The 23,616-nt window shown below is 39.0% G+C and overlaps 1 protein-coding gene across 1 annotated transcript in view; it reads right to left on the bottom strand.

The window, feature by feature from the left end:
* Positions 1-23,616, bottom strand: part of LOC145676621 (dipeptidase 1-like) — a gene marked incomplete at its 5' end in the record, with an annotated part of 261,116 nt that overhangs the window by 144,732 nt on the left and 92,768 nt on the right. The window contains one exon of the mRNA XM_081747455.1: positions 18,943-19,012. Coding sequence (XP_081603581.1) covers positions 18,943-19,012 — 70 coding nt within the window. The remainder of the gene's footprint in view (positions 1-18,942; positions 19,013-23,616) is intronic.

Below are 23,616 nucleotides of genomic sequence, written 5' to 3'. Positions count from 1 at the left end.
AGGTAGAATGTCGTGTGACAACTAACCAAGACAATCTAAATCTCGCACAATCTGGTCTGACGACATGATCGAGCGAGTGGAAAAAAGTTGTTTTGGAGAATCGCCGACTAAGTGTGGAACACATTGCCTCCAAAGTTGGCATTTCCGTGGGATCTGTACACTATCGTCAGACCGGCTTGTGCGAGGCCCAGATTATCTTAGTTTGTTGTCACGCGACGTTCTTCCTTCTTTGAACTGTCGCACCCACGAACGCACGTTAGACACATCCATGACACAATCATCACATGAGTGCAGGCGCGTACACTGAGAAAAAAATTGTAGGTGGCGTACTTAAAAAGATAGGTTACATGCGTAATTCCTGTAGTTTTTGGACTTAAGGTACTGTAAATTTATAACGGAAAACGCATGTTTTATAATACTTTCTGTATAAGGGTTCCATCTATACGTACTTTCCGTATGAAACAATGTAGGTGGTCAGGATTTCACATACAAATGGACGTATATAACATATAGCTGACGAAGGTAAGATAAGTATATGCAATGTGATATACGGAAAACTGTTAGATGTCAGACATCCTGCAACGGCATGATGTGACATCTAAGGGCAGTGCCTATGTAGCATACGGATAACGTATGCTCCGTACTGATTTCTATAGCAAGCAAGAGGATACCGTATATTTGTACAATATACCGGTGTCCGGAGAACGGATTTTTCTCTGTGTACTCAGAAAGTTTAGTTGGGAAGAGTTTAAGCTTTGGGGGAGGGTAAGGGGGGAGGTGGGTCCAATACTAAGTTACTCCGTCTATATAGTATTGAACGGGTATAATTCTGCACTCGAAAGACGATAAGTAATTTTAAAATACTTTCAACTATATTTTGAGAAAAAAATGATGGAACTAGATTGTTTTTAAAAGAGAAAGAGTACGGTTAAAAGGAAGTTACCATGGCCCTGTATTTTTCGACTTTTTGAGGTTTAAAATGTAGATTTCGATGAGCTACATCCAATGACACCACTTTTGATTTCTGGAACCGACTGCATCAAATTTAAATTAAGGGTTAAAAATTTAAAAAAAAAAAATGGCCCTTTGGGCAATGCAGACCAGTGACCAACTGGGATGAAATGGATGTCATTCGATTCGTGTTCACGGATATTTGATATGCCGCATTGATGAAGTGTAATATCAAATTTTCATGCTACATTAATCAATTACCTTTCAAATAAGTTTAATTTTATTGATATCGTGTACAAATGTATGTTGAGGTAGGAAGTTTGGGGGGAGTTCGCATCGGGCGATCTTCCCCTCTCTTCGCAGAAGGGGCTTCCATGGACAGACGTATACATACACAGACACACAAATTCCAATCGAAATGAAGGCATAGAAGGTTCACGAGCATTCGCTTTAACTACACATTACCTACATCATCCAGACCAACTTTGATAAATTTCCACAGATGTCATCTCGTAACGTAAGCATACATTTCTAGACGGACTCTGTATATCTAACAAAGACTCAAACATTATATTAATGAAAATTAGAAAAATTAATATAAAAAAAGAAAAGAAAATCAGAGCACGTCCTTTCATAGTTGCAAACGATGGAAAGCACATATTTGTTATGAAACATAAAAGCAAGAAGAGTAGTTACGTGGACTCTGTTGCAGGAAGATTTCCTTTTCGCAATCCTTTCTACGAGATCGTAAAAAAAGCTTGTAGTTCACACACTCATAACACAAAGAGAGACATGAATTTTGGGCGTAAATTGAAACTAAGGGGAAAAAAAGGGAAAAAATGAGTGCAGAGTTTATATGTTGCATTTTCTTTAAGGGTTTTTGGTAGCAATATTCTTGAGGTCATAAAACGGAATTTTCTGGCTAGGGTCACACTGAAATATAAAATAATCTTACAGAAAGAGAGAGGGAGAGAAAGGGAAAGAAGATAGAAGGAAAAAAGAAAGGGCGGAAGTCTTTCTGGAAGATAATGTAATATAAAAGAACAAAGGAGAATCAAGAAAAGAAGAAAAATCTGCAACATAAAAGAAAAAATCGCATTCTGGGTCGGTGAAAAGGGACCATAGCCACTCAAGAGTGCTGAGTAGAATTTTAATATCTGCATTTCATTTTTTATATAATTCTATTTGCCTGTTTTCAAATATCTTCACGATGCAACATCTTAGTTCCTTTACGAACCTCTGCTTTTCATTAATTTCTTTCTGTTTACTTTAACAAAAAACTTCACTGACGAAAAGCGTCTACTGCAAAATTCATAACATTATTCGAAATCTCATATCAGACTTCCTTCGTTATGTATATACAAGTATAGATCTTATGAAACGTCTATATCCGTTCACCTTGGTTCATCCATATCAGAGAAAAGAGCAGATTTAACAAGAACTATTTTTTCAATTGATTCAGTGCTAAAAGAGCAGATTTTTCTCCTTGCTTAAAATCCTCGATTCAAATCTCAAGATGTTGGAGAAGCTCCTCACAATCAGGCCCGTAGCCAGCCCAAAAATGTAGGGGGAGCCCGGCTGAAGTTAGGGGGGGCGATCCAACCATATGATAGTTCATCACTATATTATAGTTCTTTTGAAAACCTACTGTAAAACTTTTAGGGGGCCAGCAAAAATTTAGGGGGCAGGCCCCCCTAGATCCCCCTGGATATGGGCCTGCTACAGTAGGGAACTAATCACAGAAAAACTGGATTATATTCTGCCTAAAGTTGAGCAACTCTGGCAAATAAGCAATCATGATATCGGAAAATTACCTTAACATCCATCACAAAACTGTGTTAAACCAACAAACACCGTGTGCGTGGGTTTTCTCGGGGTTCTCTCGTTTCCTCCCACTTTCTTCATTCCACCATTTCATTCATTTCTCATAATCACCGTCTCCTTTAGCCTAACCGGCATAAGCGTGGGACGTAAAACTCAGATTTCATTTCTTTTTTTGTGTGTGTGTGTTAAAGCATTGGAAAAAAGCTGGCTACAAACATGTTCCTAATGCAACTCAAGTTACTTTGTTGATTATCTTGTTGCTGCACATTTTAGGGTATTTTTCATGTTTTTTTTTTTTTTTTTGTTAAAATAATTAATCAATTATTATTATTTAAAAAAAAAAAAAACTCACACGAAACAACTTTCCTTGGGAATGGCTTATTTGATTAGGTCCAAGCTCAGGCCGCAGAGGGCACATCTAGTGGGAGTAGGAGGAGTGATATATAAAGTGATCGAAAACGGACGCAATTATTGTCGAAGCCATAGTTTTCGGTGCCACTGAGATGAACAGTGATGCTTCTGATGCCTTTTACATTCAAATTCAGCCCCCTTAGAACTCTTAAGGTACAGTGGGAGAGAAGAAATAATAGTTACTTTTAAAAATACCGATATTAGTGTCGAATTTGTAGCTTTCAAGTTCGCTTAGATAAAGAGCGACACTCCAGGGGGAAGGGGTTAAAATTGTGACATGTAAAATAATTGAAAATGTCACCGATACTAGTATCAAATCCACAGTTTTCGGGTCCCTAAGATGATTGCTGGCACTTCTTATAATCTTCAAGTTCAGCCTTTAGTAGGAGTAACACCCCGTAGCGCACCTAGGGAGAATGAAAGGAGGTAACACATAAAATGATCGAAAATGTCTGAATTTATTGTGAACAGTGACACTCGCGATTGCGTTTAAATTCAAGTTCAGCTCCATTACTACCACTACGGGAAAGGAGGGGGGGGGGCGGAGATGGAGACATGAAAATAATAATAAATAAAAAAGACGTGATTGATATTAGCATTGAATAAATATTTTCGGGGTTCGTAAGTTGATTGGCGATACTCCCTATTTCATTTAAGGTTACATTTAAACCCCGTTACCATCCGTAAAGTAGTGGAAAGAAGTTTACATGTAAAAGTAATCGAAAACGACCGGTCGAATCTATAGTTCTCGGTGTCGCTGAGATTAATAATTACACTTCCGATAGCGTTAAATTTGAAGTTCATCCTCCCCCTGCCTTGGCATGGAGGTTGAGACTAGATAAAAATAAAATAAAATGTCTCAAATGACTGAAATTAGTGTCGAATTTATAGCTTGGCTTCATCAAGCTATTAGGTTACAATCACAATGACATTTAATTCCAAGTTTAAGCATGAACGGGCATATTCACTGGATTGGAAATTTACAGCAGGAACGCCAAGGAAGTTGCTTCCTTTTGGATGATATATATTTGGATGTATGAAGGTATATTTCAGCGTAACTTCGGAACGTCTGGAGTAATTTTAATCAAACTTGGTAGAAATACGAGGAACGGTTTTAAAGTAATATCCGTTTATAATACGGAAAAGTTTTAAAGTAATGTCTGTTTTACAATAGAAAAAACAATTTGAAAGTAATGCCCGTTTTACAATGAAAAACAGAAACAACTACTAAACATTTGATTATATTTATTGATATTAGTTTTTTTTAGGAGATTCTACATATTGTCAGCTGCTTTTTAACATAATATTCGTTGATGTTCAAACATTTCTCGTATTAGAACAAGTTTTTGTAGATTTATATCATACAAGTTTTCCAAATGAGAGCCCATTCCTTCCGGAATTTTGTAGAAAAACAGAACGTTAAGCTTGTGGAAAATTCTCTGACAACATGGAAATGGCGAACCGTCTGTTTTCACGAACCTTGATCTCAATCGCACACATAATCGCATTAGTGATTACAGAAGGCTACCCCGATCGTGGATCATCCCAGTCTTTCTTGAACAATCTCATCCAATTGCAAAATTTGCTGGGGAGCGCGGTGGCTCAGTGGTGGAGCGTTCGCCTCCGGTGCTTGGGTCCCTGGTTCGATCCCAGCTTGCGCTTTGTGGTGGACAAACACCGTGGTAGTGGGTTTTTTCGGGGTTCTCTCGTTTCCTCCCACTTTCTTCATTCCACCATTTCATTCATTTCTCATCATCACAGTCTCCTTTAGCCTAACCGGCATAAGCGTGGGACGTAAAAGTCAAAAGATTTTGCAAAGTTTGCTATTATTCTTGCCGTTTCGATCATAAACTCCACAGATTTTACGATGAATTTCTGCTGGTGTTACAGTTCTTGAGGTCAGGAATCGTATTACAGATCGCAGTGGGCCGCTCGATCTTCTTTGAACTTTTCCATCACACACCACAAAACTCTTACGGTCCCGACGCTATTCCAAAGGAGTATACTTATATTCAAAGTACCCCGATACACAGAGCGCATGCGCGAAATTACGAGCGCTCGCGCTTTACTTAGATATTGCCAAATGGATCTTACTTTTAAAATGTTCCTCGTGTAGAGACTTTTGCTGTGAGTTAATGCCATTGTCAATTGCATTCGGATAAAGTTTGTCTTTTGTTTTAAAAAGTGGGATTGTGAGTATAGCGAGGGCCTGAGAATGTCTGATCTTGTTCTCTGGAATTCGTGAAAAGACAATTTAATAATAAGTTGTATGTGTCTTCAAGTACTTTTGTGTAATTAGTATAAATAAACATTTATTCACTTATTATAATCATTTGTTTTTTGTGAATCATTTATTCACAAAAAGACAAAAACATCTCGTATAACCTTCAATCTCAAAAAATATTGTGAGAGGAATACACTCCAAGGGTGAAAGTTAGAAGGAGTAATATATAAAAATAATGCAAAACGACTAGTACTAGTGTGCAATCCGTAGTTTTCGGGATCGCTCAAATGAATAGTGACGCCCCCAATGTCATTCGAATCCAAGTTCATCCCCATCGGCATAGAGTGGTGGAAAATGAAATATTAAAATGAGATTTGTGTAGAATTCATAGTTTTCGGCCTTGGAAAAACATTTTACCTACAGGGTGCGGCAGTACCGACTAAGCAGTTTCTATCGATTACCGCGAGAGCTGTGGTGGGGGTAGGCAGTTGCACGTGGTCTGTCTTTGTTCAGTTGTTGATCCCATTTCAGTAGCTAATATGGTCTGGACCGGTGCACATCGTGGTTTTGGCGTTCGCGCTTATTATGAAAACAACAGATCTGTGATCGCTACACAACGAGCTTTTCGGCGACAGTTCAACATTCCACGCAACAATGCCGTTCCTACTGCAAACACAATGCAATCCAGAATGGACGAGATTGTTGAATAACATGGACTGGGGGACTTGTGGTTCCAACAGGATGGGGCTACTGCTCACACAGCTTGAATTTCACTTGATGTTTTGAGAGAAATCTTTCCGGGACGCCTCGTCCCTTTGAGGGGTGATGTGGAGTGGCCTGCGCGGTCACCAGATTTGTGCATTTGTGACTACTTTCTTTGGCGATATCTGAAGGAAAAGGTTTTTAAAAGCTGCCCTCACACCCTACCAGAGTTAAAACAGCGGATTATTGACGAAGTGAATGCCATATCCCGCGATATGTGTGCAAGAGCTGCTCGAAACTTCAGGGATCGCCTACAACAATGTATTGATGCTAACGGCCGCCATCTTGAGGACATTATTTTGAAAACTAAATGAATGTAAAATGGTATACTGTGCTAATTTAGAAAATAAAAACACTTTTCTCTATATATCCAGATTTACTTTTTATTGCTTAGTTGGTTCTGCCGCACCCTGTATTTGAAATTCCTTTTGGAAGATAGATAGTGCCTACTTTAATCTGTTGTTTTTTTAATACCAAATCAGTTTGATTAAATGTGTAATCAGACGGGGTAGGATGTTTCATTATTTATGTTAAAAGTATAGTATATTCTGTATTTTTATTATTACAGTTTAATTGAAATACATACTCGCAAAGAGAAGTAAGGGGATTCAAATATTTTCCATTAACGTATTTTCTCCCCATGCAAAGAAAGGGCATATCAGCTAGTATACATATATTGGGTATTCTAAAAATGGCACCCATGGACGTCCTCTTTACGCCCAGGTATACAGTGGATAAAATGGGCTTCAATCCTGCTTTACACTGGATAAAACTGCAAACTAAGATTTAGCCCCTCCCTTGATCATATCCTGGATCCACCACTATATATATATATATATATGGCATGGGGGTCGATGTTTGTGTGTGTGTGTTTCAGAATTTTTATTTATTGTTGGCATAAAAATATTGGTTTCAATATTCTTGAAGATCTGCGTGACCTTTCTTTTGTTATCTCTTCTCTGGTGGTCTTTGAGATCCTTCACTCATCGTCCAGAAATTCTTGGTAGTTGATGGAAAAAGTTTATAAAGAGAACTGAACGCTGTAGGGCACCCGCACCGCACCGTGCTGCTGCGTATTGGAAATGGCTTTCTCTCACGTGACCCCCTTCCACGAAATAACCCGAGAGAGTCTTCAACAAGGAAACCGTGGAAAACCGACTGAAAAATCTCGAAAGAGATACGATGAAGTGTAGAAGAAAGGAGGAAGAAAGGAAAGGGGGAAAGAGATTTCTGCTCGAAGAAACTAGCTCTTGTCCTCTTGCCCCCCCCCCCTGCCCCCTCCCCTTCTAGGTAGAAACAGTTAATCGAAGTACCTTCTTGGGATATTGAAAATAAATTGAGTTTGAAGACCTGAGAATGCCTTCGAGAGTTCTTCACAGTACATATAAAAGTAACGCTATATACAAGACAGACCTGACAAAAAGTAATAAAAATAAAATGTGAAGCCAGCTATTTTTTTTTCATATGCGTATTGTACTCACAACAAAGCGCTATCCCTTCTTACTCTCTACTTTTCATATATATACACAGAAGTATTTATTTTAGAAGTGTGTAAACAAGATGATTGGAAAAGAATGCTGACTTGTTTATTGTGGATATCCTACCGACGTATAAAGCTGACACAATGAGAAATTCTTTCTCGGTATAACGTCTTATAATAAATCAGGATTTCTCCAGGACAATCTTGGCTTTTGACTCTCTTAGTACCAGTCAATTCTTATCGAGGACCCTGCCGTTACTATTTTGTTCAGCGTATTAATTTTCAGCGTTCAGCGTTTTTGGAAGATATACTTCATACGAAGAGGAAATGAAATATTTCAGTTTAACGTAACACGATTATGCCATTTAGGCTAAGGGAGACGATGATTAAGAGTCTTCATCCTGGCAAAATTAAAATACCGCTAATTTTACAGTAATTATGTAATATCTTCAAATAGATAAAAGATAATTGAAATATGGAACAAGAGCGCCCTAGACAATATTATTTTGCGTGAGATACCGTTATCATAAGTCACCTAGTGGCTTTCACTTTTTAAGCTGTTTAGAAACGCAAAAATAAATGCCGATTTTCAAAATGGCTCAAAATCGAAAGCAGATAAGTGAGTCGTGATAACGGTATCTCATCTAAAATAATATTGTCTAGGGCGCTCTTGTTCCACATTTCGATTATCTTTTATCTATTTGAAGATATCACATAGTTACTGTAAAATTAGCGGTATTTTAATTTCGCCGGGATGAAGACTCTTAAGGCAAGTTAATGATGTTGAAAGAATTGGCGGAATGAGAATGTGGGAGGAAACGGAAGTAATCCGAGAAAACCCATGGACACAATATTGTCCAATACAAATTTACTTCGGCAGAGATCGAACCGTGGACCCCACACACCAGAGGTAAGCATTCTATCACTGAGCCACCTTGCTCCTTTACTTCAAACGATACCGTGGTCTATATAAACGAGGATGTTCCAAAAAGTTACAGCAAATTTACAGTGTAACGTAAAGAGTATATAATAGACATTTAGTTGAATCACGATGGCGAACGGTGACAACGCCAGAGCGGGTAATGAGGCGGGGGCCACTGATGACTAAGTCTGCCCCTGACTACCGCCTAGACACGTGGTATTGTTATAGAGCACAAGTAGTATATATATATATATATATATATATATATATATATATATATATATATATATATATATATATATATATATATATATATATATATATATATATATATAGTTCTTTTGTATATAAAAAATCGATATACAAAAGGGTAAGAAATAAATACCCCTACCTTTTCTTCCCATACAATTAAAGCTGGCCACTGTGAGAGACTCTGCAACAATTTGTTTAACTTCAATACCTTGCACTTTTAAACGTGTTTTTTCTGTTTTGTTATTGTCACAACTTAACGGATTTAGAAGAGTGGCCATATATTTTCTGATGTAGGTTGTATTGATATTTTGACCAGTTGCCCGTTTGCACAGGGTCATCATAGAGAGTTGAGATTTGTTCTATCTTCTCTTATTTAACAATAGCTTTCATACAATATGCTACTTGACCCCCGGTTTCATTTGCCAATTTTGAGTTGAGTTGAGTTGATTTTGAGTTGAACGTCCCTTTTCAACAGCGAGGCTATATGAGACGTGGACCTACTGATTAACGTGGAATCCGAACCACATGAGAGAGCTCCTCCGTGGCTAAGCGGTTAGCGTATGCGCCTTTGGCGCTGGAGACCCGGGTTCGATTCCCGGCGGGAGCTCATGTGGTTCGGATTCCACGTTAATCAGTAGGTCCACGTCTCATATAGCCTCGCTGCTGAACGGGACGATAAACTCAAAATCAACTCAACCCGAACCACATGAGCTCCCGCCGGGAATCGAACCCGGGTCTCCCGCATCAAAGGCGCGTACGCTAACCGCTTAGCCACAGAGGAGCTCATTGCCAATTTTGAGTTGGACCCCGCCTGGGACCCTGCGAGTGCCCCGGGGGCAACATTTTTTTCATTCAAAAGGTGGTGGGCTTCCAACACTACTTTGATATGTATTCGCTGAGTTTTCTTACCTGACCGTTTCCGAAAAATCTGACCCGGAAGCTGACTTTGTAATGTATAGTATGGAGCTCAATTTCGAACTTTTCACGCTTATATCTCTGCAACGGTTGCGATCGAGGATGTATCACTTTTCGTGTTATGTTCTTTTGGGACAAGGTATCCAACGACCATAGTCTCGACTCGAAGTCAGAGTTGCACTTGGATAGGTTCCCTCGTTAGTTAAGTTAGCCTAAAGGTAGCTAACTTAAGCTACACTTGTTGAAGCTAATGTAATCTAACAAGAGTTCGCTAACTAAAGTTAATATAAATTAATTATAACTAAACTACGTCAAGTTTAACTGAACTGTATTATTATTTACCTGAAATTACCTTAAGGTACACCTACCCGATATAACTTGAGCTAAACTTTACCAAACCGAATATAATCTAACTCTATTTTAAGCTAAACTAAAGTAACCGAAGGTACTCACTACAATTATCAAAATTAGTCAAACCGGGAATAGAGTAAGGCATACTTAACAGAGTATAGCTAACGTAAGCTAAGCTATAAGGTTGGCCTCCAATTTTTCTTAGTAAATATATCTTTATGTTCTCGAAACAAACTTTTTTTCGAAATATTCAATAACAAATGAAAAACAAACGATTAATTTAGGTATTTAATGAAAATTTGTATTTTCAGAGACCAGGGTGAAGTTACAGGTAGCCACACCCAGGCCAGTAGCCAGCCCAAAAATGTAGGGGGAGCCCGGTAGAAATTGGGGGGGGCTGATCCAACCATATTATAGTTCATTTGCAAGCCTATCGTGAAAATTTTAGGGGGACCAGGTCCTCCTAGACCGCCCGTGGATACGGGCCTGGCCACACCCCAACCTTATTTTGTAAATACGTCTTTATGTTTATAGATACAAGCGACTGTTTTCTTCAAAACAATCAATCACAGACGAAAAAAAGATTGGCTTGGGTTTTGAATCAAAATTTGAAAGTGAGGGGCCAACTTCACACATATAAAGAAAGAAATGGATGTTTATTTAACAGTACATATCCAACAAATTGTTTTTTTGTAAGAATACATCTTTTTTTCTTTTTAATAATTATGAAAAACCAGTAGTGTTCTCAGACTTTTGACAGTGACTGTATACACTTTGTATGGTTGAATATTATGACTGAATAAAATATCAATTTTAATAATTGTTCTCACATACCTCTGTTCACCACACAATTAGCTCTTTCTGTTGTTTTATTAAATATCATATGAGTCGACTTTTATATTTCCTTTCTACTGTTTTAACACTATATATTGTTATTGTCTATATTTATAAACAAGACTCTGTGCTTCTTTACGACAACTACTACATACAAGCAGAAGACGGACATTATCATCGTGTCCAGTAAAACGTGATTGAAGAGGAAAACTAGCACCACCGCTGTCCAGGCCCGTATCCAGGAAGGGTCTAGGGGGTCCGGCCCCCCTAAATTTTTGCTGGCCCCCTAAAAGTTTTACAGTAGGCTTGCAAAAGAACTATAATATGGTGATGAACTATCATATGGTTGGATCGGGCCCCCCCTAACTTGAGCCGGGCCCCCTACATTTTTGGACTGGCTACGGGCCTGCCACTGTCCATGAAGAGTTAATAAAACACATTGCAGGACCTCCATCGGCATCGATTTCAATTGGTCAAATCCCTTTCTTAGCTTGCCTGGAGTTCTAAGAGATCTAACCTAACACAAACTTCTTAGTTTGCCTGAAGCTTGATGTTTCTTGCCAACCTAGCTTGCCTGGAGCTCTTGTGGTAACTTAATTGTTCCCCTTGCTTGCTTGGAGCACTGGAAGATCTCAACCCTCAACTATTTATCTTGCCTGGAGCTCTGGAGTATCCTTCCCTTGGCTGCCTGGGTCTAAGGACGCCCATTTACCCAACAAGAATCTATATAGAGAACGTTGTATTGGTCTTCGGACCTCAATTATAGTGAATTGTGTTATATTTCTATATAACACAACTTTTACGATAAAAGGTTGTGGAAGAAGGTCCACATTCCCGCGTTCTAATTACTCTATCTATTGCCTAAGCAAGGCAATTGAACAATAAATAGTTCTTCTAATATCAGAATGCATTACTCTTTCTTCCCTTTTTCGTTACCGTTTTCCATTTCAAATTACAACTATCAGTTCGGTAAGAGTATAACAGAACAAACCATGAAATGGACTGTGCATTGACTTTTAATGCTCTTCTGTTCTGATGATAGGCCTAAGTAAAATAATGCAAAAAAACTACTCATACTTTTCCTTTCAACAACTTCTTCAACAAATAACACCATATACATGGAAATCAGCGATAAAAATAAGCAATAAAATTTTACTAGCTCAAGAAAAAAACCTCCTAGCCTACATCTCATAATAGAAACCATTTACTTACCTTATTTGCATTTGCATTTGGTTGTTTGCATATCTGATGTAAATATACCAAGAGTGACTCCACAAAATAAACGCAAGACCTCGTAAGATAGATAATAAATCCACCTTTGATTACCAAAATACTAAATTAAGTCTTAAATTTAACGTTCCACGTTAGTCCCTTTAAACTAAAAGAGGCATATGATTAACTAAATTGAATCATTATGAACACATTGATGGAATTATAATTTGAGATGAAACGGGAGTACTCCGAGAAAACTGACAAGATATTGTCTACCAAAACCCCACATGATTCTATAGTGAAACCAGGGCTCTTTTGCACTAGACCGAGTCATCGTGTCCCAGCTTGTTGTTTATGTTCCTTAAAACAGAAATACACCAAATTGAAGCATTTTGTACACTCACCGTCGGAAAAGAGGGTATATTGCTTCAAATCTGTATAAATTATATCCCGAATTGGTAAGGTAAAACACACTGGTTATTTAATTTATGCTGAAAAATGGATATACTTTGCACAAGATAATACCTTTGGAAAGAGATATACCAAGTTTTACCTCCGGTGTGAAGAAAGTTGCTCCCAGGAAGTCACGATTGTTGCTGGATATGATTACGGAGGTAAGTTGCTGGTGCGTAACATGGACAAAAACGTGAAGATGAATGTCACCTCCTTCTAAGAATCCCTCACGATTCGAATCTATCAGAAAGATTCCTCATTTGTAAGGAACCAAGAAGAAAAAAATGCTGATCCTCATGGACAAAACGTCCACAAATTCCAACCAATTTTTCTCATGACGTGAAGTAAGGAACGGAAATTCATGTTTTGCCCTTCATGACATTTCTGTCCAAAGCTCTGGCGCTATAGTTTTCTGCACATTTGGACTCAAAATGACGTAAATAAGTAGATATATATATTTTCACTTTGGGCTGTAGGATATGGGGCAATTGCCCCTAAGTTTTGTATATATATAAAAGCTCACAATTTCATTTCATTTTCATTTCAATTTAAACCTCAATAACTCAGACCCTAATTAAGCTAAGAAGATAATTTTGGTATCTATGTATTTCTGAAGGACGACGTTTTCCGCCGATTGCATTTTATGTATGTGGGGTGTACCATGAGGACAGGTTAGGGTATTACGTTTTTTTTTTTTTTTGAATCAGAATTTTGGGGATGGTATTCCTTTCCCCTTAGAGTACACTCACAAATGCATATCGGCGGAAAGCTTCATCCTTCAGGAACACATTTCTACTAAAATTATCTTCCTAACTTAATTAGGGTCTGCGTTATTGAGGTTTAAATTGAGTCACATTAAGGAGCGACCAGAATATGACTATTTCACACCATTAGGCGGTTCAATGACCGTAACTCTGTAACGAACCATTTCCCGACATATGGTCATATGAACGATTTTGCTTGTTTAGCCATAAGGAATCCACCCCTAAAATTTTGCCGTATCTTTTTGTTACACCCTGTAGATATATATATATATATATATATATATGTGTGTGTGTGTGTGTGTGTGTAAATGAAAGTCACTATTTTCACTATTGAACCACGTGACCAATCTCGATGTAATTTGCCACATAGATGACGTTCTGGCCTGGAATGATTTTAATCATTTCACTTTTACGATGTAACTTAGGGGAGGGGGAGATTGATATAAAAATAAATAAAACTTAATAACTCTTGAACCACGAGACCGATCTCGATCCAATTTGCTACATAGATGAGGTTCGGGCCTGGCATAGCTTTTATCACTTCATTTTGACAGTTCAACTTAGGGGAGGGAGAGGTTATTCAAAAATTATCGAAAATAACCGATATTAATTAGTGCCGAATCCACAGTTTTCGGGCTCGCTAAGATGAACAATGCCGTTTAAATGCAGCCCTACAACTTGGGTACCAGAGAGAGTGATATATAAAAATGATCGAAAATGGCCGATTTTAGTGTTGGATCCATAGTTTTCGCAGTCATTGAGTTGAACAGTAGCACATCCTATGCCATTTATCCGAATTCAGCACTTTGTCAATAAAATGAAACGTATTCTCCCCGTGCGAAGTACGTGTATTCTGGTAGCATTAGATATACCACAAATTTTGGATAAATTGACTCTAATTTGGGTTATCATTAAATGTTGAGAAATGCAATGCAATGTAGCCTAAAAGGAAACAAATTGCTTGAAATTTAAACGTATAGTGTGCTTTAATGTTCCATACGTTTAAATTCCAAGGAATTTGTTTCCTTTTAGGCGACATTGCATTGTATTTCTCAACATTTAATGATAGCTTATTAATTCTGTATATTGTTTGTGAAATCTATTGGTACAATATTGCAAACTAATGTATTTTCTTTTCAAGTATGTGAATTGATAAACTCTTAAATCGTATGCATACATAAGCGTTTGTGGCTTTACGTTTGAACTCTATGGAACACTGGAATAAACTACAGTACATAGGACATTTTTGTAATGTACACGATGTCCGCGTTCACGGAGATAGGAGGGTAAACATTTACGTAGGATTGTGAATAATTAACTGACGTTTGCAAAAAAGAATATCGTGATTAATGATACCAAACGCCTTACTGAAATATGTATAAATTGTGTCAACTTGCTTTAATGATTACACTGGCCGACTTCAGTTTAGTTACAGAAAAGAAAACCTCTGATTCTGTCTACTTTCAGAAGCTGAATTCGAAATTGATAGCCGTTTTACTACATTAGCTCGTATTTTGGCGTTACGCATTGTTGCCAATTGTCATCGAAGTAACCGGTCTGACAATGCTACTTGAGTAAGAAATAAATTAAATTTCACTCAGCGACAGATAGGACCTCCCTTGTTGTTGGCATTTATTTATTTATTTATATATCGACACAATAGGCATTACTGCCCAATTACAGTGTCTACATATAATACATAATTTTAATGTTGATACAATTGAAATTGCTTAATATGATACATAATTACATAATTACAAAATTTAGTACAAAGTTTTGAGTTAAAATAATACAGTTTACTTGATTTTTTTTTTTTACAAAATACGCAGTATTACTCTTTTGAACAACTTTTCACAACTATTAAATATATCTATAACTTCATAATCCTTACTGATTTTATTGTATGTAGCACAAATTCTCCATGTAGGTGACATATGCAGTGCATTTATACGTGCCTTCCTGCAGTACAACAGGCCACTATTTCCCTTGCGTGTTTTGAGGGTTGGAACCTGTACCATTATTTTTGTAATTATGTCTGTACAGTCTATTTTGTTGTGCAAAAGTCTGTGCAAAAAAATGAGGTCATTCAACGTCCGTCTCGGGGATGATTGAAATGCTTGACACTTGTGTTCCTCCCCCTCCTTTGTTTGTTTGTTTTTAGACCACTGAAACCGGTTTTAAAAAAATGGGTGTAAAAAAAAAAACTCTTTCCAGCCTTAGAACAAAGTAGACATAAACAAAGTGAAATGTATTACTCCGCGTCTCACACGTGCTCCGGCAGCCAGAGACGTGAACAGCAAGATCGTCTGCTAGCTTACTGTCGTCGCATAATTTCCACAATGCTAAGGCTATAGTTGGTTGGTAAATAATTAACGCACTGACACTACATTGGGAATATGTATTTTCTTAAATTCTTATATAAACGAGCTTACCGCTGTTCCTGTGTCCTCTTTTGTGTTTTATAACACGAGACGAAAATGGATTATTGTCACATATCGTCGCCACGAAACTCTGCATTCTGCTATAATTTGAAATGAGTGGCGTAGGCGCGCGAACGCATACGCATGCGCAGTAAATACTATATGTCCAAATACGCGTGAGGTTGAAATAAAGCTACATCTGTTGTTAAATATTATATATATTGCGTTTATTATCACAAAATGCAGGATAAATTCAGATATCTTTATTTGAAATTATTATTTTAGTAGGGATTATATTGCGGTAGGATACTAGTGCAGTGAGTTCAACAACCAGTCACTGGTCATCGACCCACTGGTAGTCAGGTGGGTTTGTTTACATCTACTTTTTTCTAAGGCTGGAAAGAGTATATGTGGCAACAATGAGCGGCACGGTGACGCGGATGAAAAAAGCGCCGACTGCGCCGTTATTGCGTGGCTCAGTCTTGCTCTTATGCATTGCAGTAATTTCTCAAGTGTATAAGTATTTTGTCGGGAGAATTTACTTGGAATTTTTACGTCAGTAACTTCAGTTTTATTTTACTGTATTTTTAGAACTGTTTGCCTATGTTTTCAGTATATTTTAGTGATTTTATGGAATAAGTGGTCTAAAAACAAACTTGCTCTAAGTTTCGTTTTCCTGTGCAAAATGTCAAGTTCTTCCCGCAGAGGATGTAAAAAACTCACCGGACAGATTTTGTTATATCTGTGGCGTATTTATGGTTAATTCGCAGATTAGATAGATAAATGATACGTTAGGAAAGCATATTATTTTTATTTTGGCTGCAAGATCGGTGATCAAGAAAAAAGCTGGACCCCTCATGTGTGTTGTTTGATGTGTTATGCGACTCTCACTGCCTGGCTTTAAAGGAACTAAACGAAGGATGCCTTTTGCTGTTATGGAGAGAACCCCGGAATCATTATGATGATTGCTATTTCTGTATGACGAATACAGCAGGAAGTAACAAAAAGAAACAACGTGCCATCGAATACCCAAACTTGCAATCCGCGATCAGACCAGTGCCCTATGGAGAAAATTTACCTGTACCTACTCCTCCGAAAGATTGGGAAACTATCGATATTACAGCGCCTACAGGAAGCGATGAGGACACCAACTGAATATCTGCGGATGAAGATCCGAGAGACAGTTCCTTCCACGTAAAGGATGAGCCTCACTTCATCCTACAACATGAGTTGAATGATTTAGTGAAAGAGTTGGAAATGGAAATAATGGAAATAAGCTGCCATCTATTCTTGTGGCACACTCTGTTTCGATGAAAAAGACTTACGAGAATCTCGCACTCATTTTAAATCGTATTAACTACAAAGAATATGGTTGGCAAATTTGCTGATATTTGAAAGTTATTGCAATATTACTTGGTCTGCAAGGTGGATTTACAAAATACTGTTTTTTTGTGTGTGTCTTTGTGACTCAAGAGCTACAGGAAAACATTTTTCGCAAAAAGAGTGGCTCCCCAGACAGACACTTAAGCCCGGTACCAACAGTGTCAAGTATGAGCCTCTGATCGATTCAGCCAAGGTGCTGCTTCCACCTCTTCATATTAAGTTGAGCCTCATGAAGAATTTCGTAAAAGCTATGGACAAAGAAGGTGAAGGATTTAAGTATCTTAGACAGTGTTTTCCAAAACTAAGTGATGGTAAATTAAAAGAAGGAGTTTTCACAGGACCTGATATTCGCAAACTTATCCATGACAAATTGTTTGAACAGAGTTTAAACGACAAAGAGTTAAATGCCTGGCGTGCTTTTGTTCAAGTTGTAAAAGGTCTTTTGGACAAAACTAAAGCTCAAAATTACGAGGCTCTGGTGTAGCAACTTCTGGTCGCATATGAAGCTCTGGGGTGTCGCATGTTTTGGAAAATCCACTTTCTGCACTCCCACCTCAACTTCTTTCCAGAAAATCTTGCAGATGTAAGCGACGAAATGGGAGAACGGTTTCACCAGGATATAAGAACGATGGAAACTCGATATCAAGGACGTTGGGACCCTGCAATGGTGTGGGAATATTGCTGGTCGGTGAAGAGAGAGAACCCAACATTTCATAAAAGAAAAAAGTAAAGCAGATTGTGTTATTCGCAGCTCTAAACATTAGACTTTATAAATTACTCCGTGTATGTAAATGCTATTAGGCCTACGCTAACAGAATATATATATATATATATAGTTCTTTAGTGCTAATACACAAACAGAATATATAGTTTATTAACTGGTTTTATTCAATAAATTAATTTTAAGAATTTTTAAAACTGAATGTCGTTCTTGACCAACTGTCGAAATGAAGTTGATTCCCTTTCGGCACTCAAACAGCTCATTGGCCAGTACACTTCATGATAGCTCATTTTCCCTATTATGGTAAATCTAGCAACTATGCGTTACACAAAAATGCGAGCTAATGTAGTAAAATGGATATCATATTCATATTCAGGGACCTAAAATTAGTCAGAATCAGTGAGTTTTGTTTCTGTAACTTTTCAAAAGTTCAAAAACGTCGGCCTGTGTTATCAATTTATGTTGCTAACCAGGCCCGTATCCACGGGGGGCTAGAGTGGGCCGCTTTCCTAAATTTTTGCTGCCCCCCTAACAGTTTCACGGTAGACTTGCAAATGAACTATAATATGGTGATGAACTATACTAATTTTGGATCCGGACCCTAATTTCTACCGAGCCCTCCTACATTTTTGGGCTGGCTTCCGTCGGCAAGATTCGTTTCGGTTGATCTTCTGGGTAGAAAACCATGCTGACTTTGAGAAATAGTTGCATAAAACTGGGAACGTATTTCTTGGCTTAAAAAATAATTTGAAATATTTAAGCGGTTGTAGAGACTATAAATATTGATCTATGAATGTTTATATCGATATCATTCCTGCTGGGTTTGGGAATTGGACAAATATTAGCAAATTTTCAGCTCAATTGAAAGTGTGAACTAGCTAATGACTTACTAAATATAACCTGTAACGGGTATTTAAGTAACCGGGAGCAACTCTTAATGATATATGGGGGAATTGCATCAGGTCTTGGGGAGGTTCGAGGCCTAAGCTCCTTGATATTATCTACGATTATGGATGTGTTCATTTTAATAAATAATAAAAGTAATGAAAATAGTCTGACCTACCTTTCCGAAATTCGTGAGTCCTCCATGGTCTTGAAAGTGTCCGGGTGCATCCACTGTGGAGCAGTCTGCCCTACCACAGAGCAAAATCATTAATAAATTGCAACGAATGAATTGTATATTACGTAGCATCATTGTTATTTACAGTACGAGTTAAATTGTGTGTATTCTGTAATGTTACGAGGCAGCGATATTTCGGGAAACAGATACAATATAAATAGTTCAACTTGATTTCTTTCTTTCTAATAATAAGACGAATTCCACAAAATACTAATAGAACAAATTCCACAAAATACTACAACACGAATACATATACCTATATTCAACATATTAATTAGGTGTATGATACTTCATTCGTTCTCTTGACAACTATTAGTAAACAATGCGTGTGTATATCTTAATTACAACACCATAATTATGATTGACATTAATGTATAGGAGGGAGCGTCCTCACTGATATAGGAATTAGATTTCTCGGCTCTAGAGAAATAGTTGCGCGTGCTGCGCTTCTTGGAAATGGGAAGTGTAAAGAATTCTCGAATTCCTGGGCGACCAAAGTCATCGACTACGGCCGAAAAACAGCTTGACGGTACATTATTCTTCGATGAAAATCCTCACCTGAGCACCCATAAAGGTGCTCAACAACATGATGGTTCCTAGTGTCCATTTCCAAGTCTTGCGGTAGCGTCTCCCGCTCAGTTTCCTGGGTTCCAATCCCGGAAAAGAAGTCCTCGTCGGCCTGGAGCATCTATCTCTCCTCATGGTAGAGCATCTGTCTCGGTTGACGGGCCTCGAACTCGTGTCTATGTCCCTCTCTATTCTCATGGTGTTGGGATGCGTCGATATGTCTACTTGTAAGTGTTTATCCATTAACACTAGTACACACACTCTGTACGTAATCCTTAATTTGTTCACGTAGGGCTTGGGGACATAAAAGTTATTAACCATCAGCTGATGTTGCGCACAATCAGAAATGAACTGCCGAATGACGGCCTAGGTATATATGGAAATGTTAGCTCGTTACGTATGGAGGATTACGTCACTCGGTTAGCACACTGTCTGGTCAAAAGGAAGGAAGTGTCCTGGGACCTGTATGCTAGGCACCATCCTGTCATTTGCCTTCAATGAATGAGGAAAACACAGGAACACCTCACTCAGGATAGTAGGCTTGGAAAAGATTTTACACTTTTTCGATCGTGTGTCCCCACCGGTAATCGAACCGGGGCCCGTTCGCATCAAAGGCCAGAGGGTTTGCGACTGCGCTAAGCGAGGCCATTACGTCCTCATTGAAGATGGTGTCATGAAATCAATAAACACTGTGTAGTAACATGGAAAAGAATTGCTCAAGATAGATTATTCTGGAGAAGAGTTCAAGATAGTATATTATGATTAACTTATATTCATATAAATAACAGTAATCGTAATTATACTTGTTCACTATCTCATCCTGGACCACGGCACCAATTTTGATGATTTTTGGTAAAGTCAGTGACAAAAGTTCTTTCCGTTGGTAAAATTTATTTTGAGAATAAGGGTGGTATAGCTGGAACGTATAGAAAATTACATTCTTTTTAAATTGCTGAAAACTGTACTCAAATTCTGAACATACTTGTAGTTAAGAAAATAATTTCATCAAACGGAAATAGCTTTTGATGCTGATTGTATCCTCGTCGCCAAAAGTGCCTTTACATCGCCGTGACGGGTATGTGACAGCGCAGTACATTAAAGAAGGGATGGTTGCATAAGAATTTGTGATTAATTTTGAATAGTTTTTATTTTGACTAGGAAAATAAAGTAGGTATAGGGAGTAAAGACACAGATTTGAAGCATCAGTGCACTGTCATCTCTGAAAAGATTCGTATTATTGCCTTATATGTTAAGTTAAACACCACAACATCTGTCACTGATAGCGTAGATCATCTTACTTTTTAAAATTGCCTCTGTAGCCTATTTGTCCATACATTAATCTCCAGACATGATGTATAGAGAGGAGAAAGAAAGAGATACAACATCTGTAAGATTTATGTAATTCACTAAGGCACTATAGGAAACGACTAAGCTAATTACTGCTACTAGCGCTTTTTAATCTTCAGGGATTTACTACATGTTCGCAAAACATTATTCTAAGTCCTAAATCTGTGCGTGAATTATTTCATTCGCCTCACTGTAATTATTTTAGAATGGAAACTGATTACGCTGAACGTGAAAATGTTTCTCGTAAAGCAAGGGCCGTAATAAATGTAAATAAGGTTCTCATTATTATATAAAACACGTAAGTATTTATTCCGTGTATAGAATAATATAATACAGTAACTAAGCAACATCATAATCACTAACGCCCGCAGGATTTTTTTCAACGGGTGGAGGGGAAGTCCGATATAGAATGTTTCGTTTTATTCCCTATATATATTAACAGTCATAACATTTATCATTGATAGCGTATATCGTCTTTCGCTACTGTAGCTTATTAGTCAGAACATTCATCTCCAGACATGATGTCGAGAGAATAGAAAGAAATAGATATGAACAGTGGTGTAACTAATTTTACTGCGCCCTGGATCGATCGATCATCGATTTACTCATACTCCCCCAGGCCCTCTGCCACAGGTATTTCAGCTGCTGCGTTATATATATGGTTCCATGTCAGAAGGGCCAAACAAAAGGGCAAAGACAGAGAGACCCGAGTCAAAAGGGCCCTGCGTCAAATGGGCCCGGGTCGAGATGGCACCTTCGTTACAAAAGGGCCCGAGTCAAAAGATCTCCGCAACAACAGGGCACGAGTCAAAAGACCCTGCGTCAAACGGGCTCGGATCAAAAGGGCCCGAATCAAAACGCCCCTCATAAAAAGGACCCGGGTCGAAAGGTCTCCGCAACAAAAGGGCCCGAGTCAAAAGGCCCCGAATCAAAACGATCCTCATAAAAAAGCCCGAGTCAAAAGGGACTCCGCTACAAAAGAGCCAGAGTCAAACGACCCTGCGTCAAAAGGGACCGAGTCAAAAGTGCCCGAATCAAAACGCCCCTCATAAAAAGAGCCATAGTCAAAGGAGCCCACGAGAAAAGGATCCGAGTCAAAGGCCCTGCGTCAAATGAGCCCGGGTCAAAAGGGGCTCTGCCACAAAAGGGTCCGTGTGAAAACGACCCCACATCAAAAAGGCCCGGGTCAACAGGTCTCCACAACATAAGTCCCGAGTCAAAAGGGCCCGAATCAAAACGCCCGTCATAAAAAGGAGCAGAGTCAAAAGGGGCCCCGCTACGAAAGGGCCCGAGTCAAACGGCCGTAAGTCAAAAGGTCGCTGATTAAAGAGGCCCTAGTCAAAAGGGGCCAAATCAAAATGCACCTCATAAAAAGAGCCCGGGTCAAAAGAGTTCTACGACAAAGTTACCTGAGTCAAAAGACCCTGCGTCAAACGGACCCGGGTCAAATAAAGCCGGAGTCAAACGGCCCCGCGTCTTAAGGGCCCGGGTCGAAAGGTCTCCTCAACAAAAGGGCCCGAGCCAGAAGGCCCGAATCAAAACGCTCCTCATCAAAAGGGCCATAGTCAAAAGAGTCTCACGACAAAAGACCCGAGTCAAAAGGACCTGCATTAAACGCGCCTGCGTCGAAATGGGCCCCGCTACAAAAGGGCCCGAGTGAAATCGGCCCCACATCAAAAGGGACCTGTTCAAAAGGTCTCCACAACAAAAGGGCCCGAATCATAATGCCCCTCATAAAAAGGAGCCGAGTCCAAAGGGATCCCCCTACTAAAGTGCCCGAGTCAAACGGCCGTGCGTCAAAAGGGTGCTGGTTTAAAGGGCTGGAGTCAAAAGGGGCCGACTCAAAACGCCCTCATAAAAAGAACCCAAGTCAAAAGTGTTCCACGACAAAGGGACCCGAGTCAAAAGGCCCTGCGTCAAATGGACCCGGGTCAAATAAAGCCGGAGTCAAACGGGCCCGCGTCGAAAGGGCCCGGGTCGGAATGTCTCCGCAACAAAAGGGCCTGAGAATCGTTTGTTAACACAACGCAAAAATTTGAGATTTAGATAGCGATAATAAACATAACAATTATAATGATGTCTGCAGAATTTTTGTGTATACTGGTACGAAATGACAACCAACGTCAGTAACAGAGGCGACTCTTGAGGGAAGTGACATTGGTAAAAATTAACATTTTACGAACGCAATCCACAAGAAGTTAACTGCACAAATGTATGATGGAATTTCATTTACGGTGGAAAACATTAACGGTCTCAAAACAAAAGATCAAACAAAACTAGTGATGAGCGCAAGAGTCTTGGTCTTGCAGTTTTTGCAAGAGCCTTGCATGCAAGACCAAGACCAGGAATCCCGATGCAAGACAAAGACCAAGACCAAGGGGTGCAAGACCAAGACCAAGACCAAGACCAAGACCAAGACCAAGACTCTTGCGCAAGAGTCTTGCACAAGTACCGTTTCGGTGGTAGAGCAGTCACATGTGGTTATACGGGTCCCTGGTTGGATTCTAGCATGCGCCATGGAAACTTTTTAGTGGGCAAACACCGTGTGCGTGGATTTTCTCGGTAGAGACCTGCATGGGCCAGGCCTTGCCCGAGACCCGAAGCCCGGCCCTACCCTCGGGCCGGGCTTGGGCGGGCCAATTCTATTATTTCTTTGAGTCGGGCCGGGCTTGGCGGTCCGACACTGATTTCTTTTCAGGTCGG

This window comes from Thermobia domestica, unplaced genomic scaffold, assembly GCF_964235325.1.
Source record: "Thermobia domestica unplaced genomic scaffold, izTheDome1.hap1.1 HAP1_SCAFFOLD_246, whole genome shotgun sequence".
NCBI lineage: Eukaryota > Metazoa > Arthropoda > Insecta > Zygentoma > Lepismatidae > Thermobia > Thermobia domestica.
This window is presented reverse-complemented; position numbering and strand designations above follow the sequence as displayed.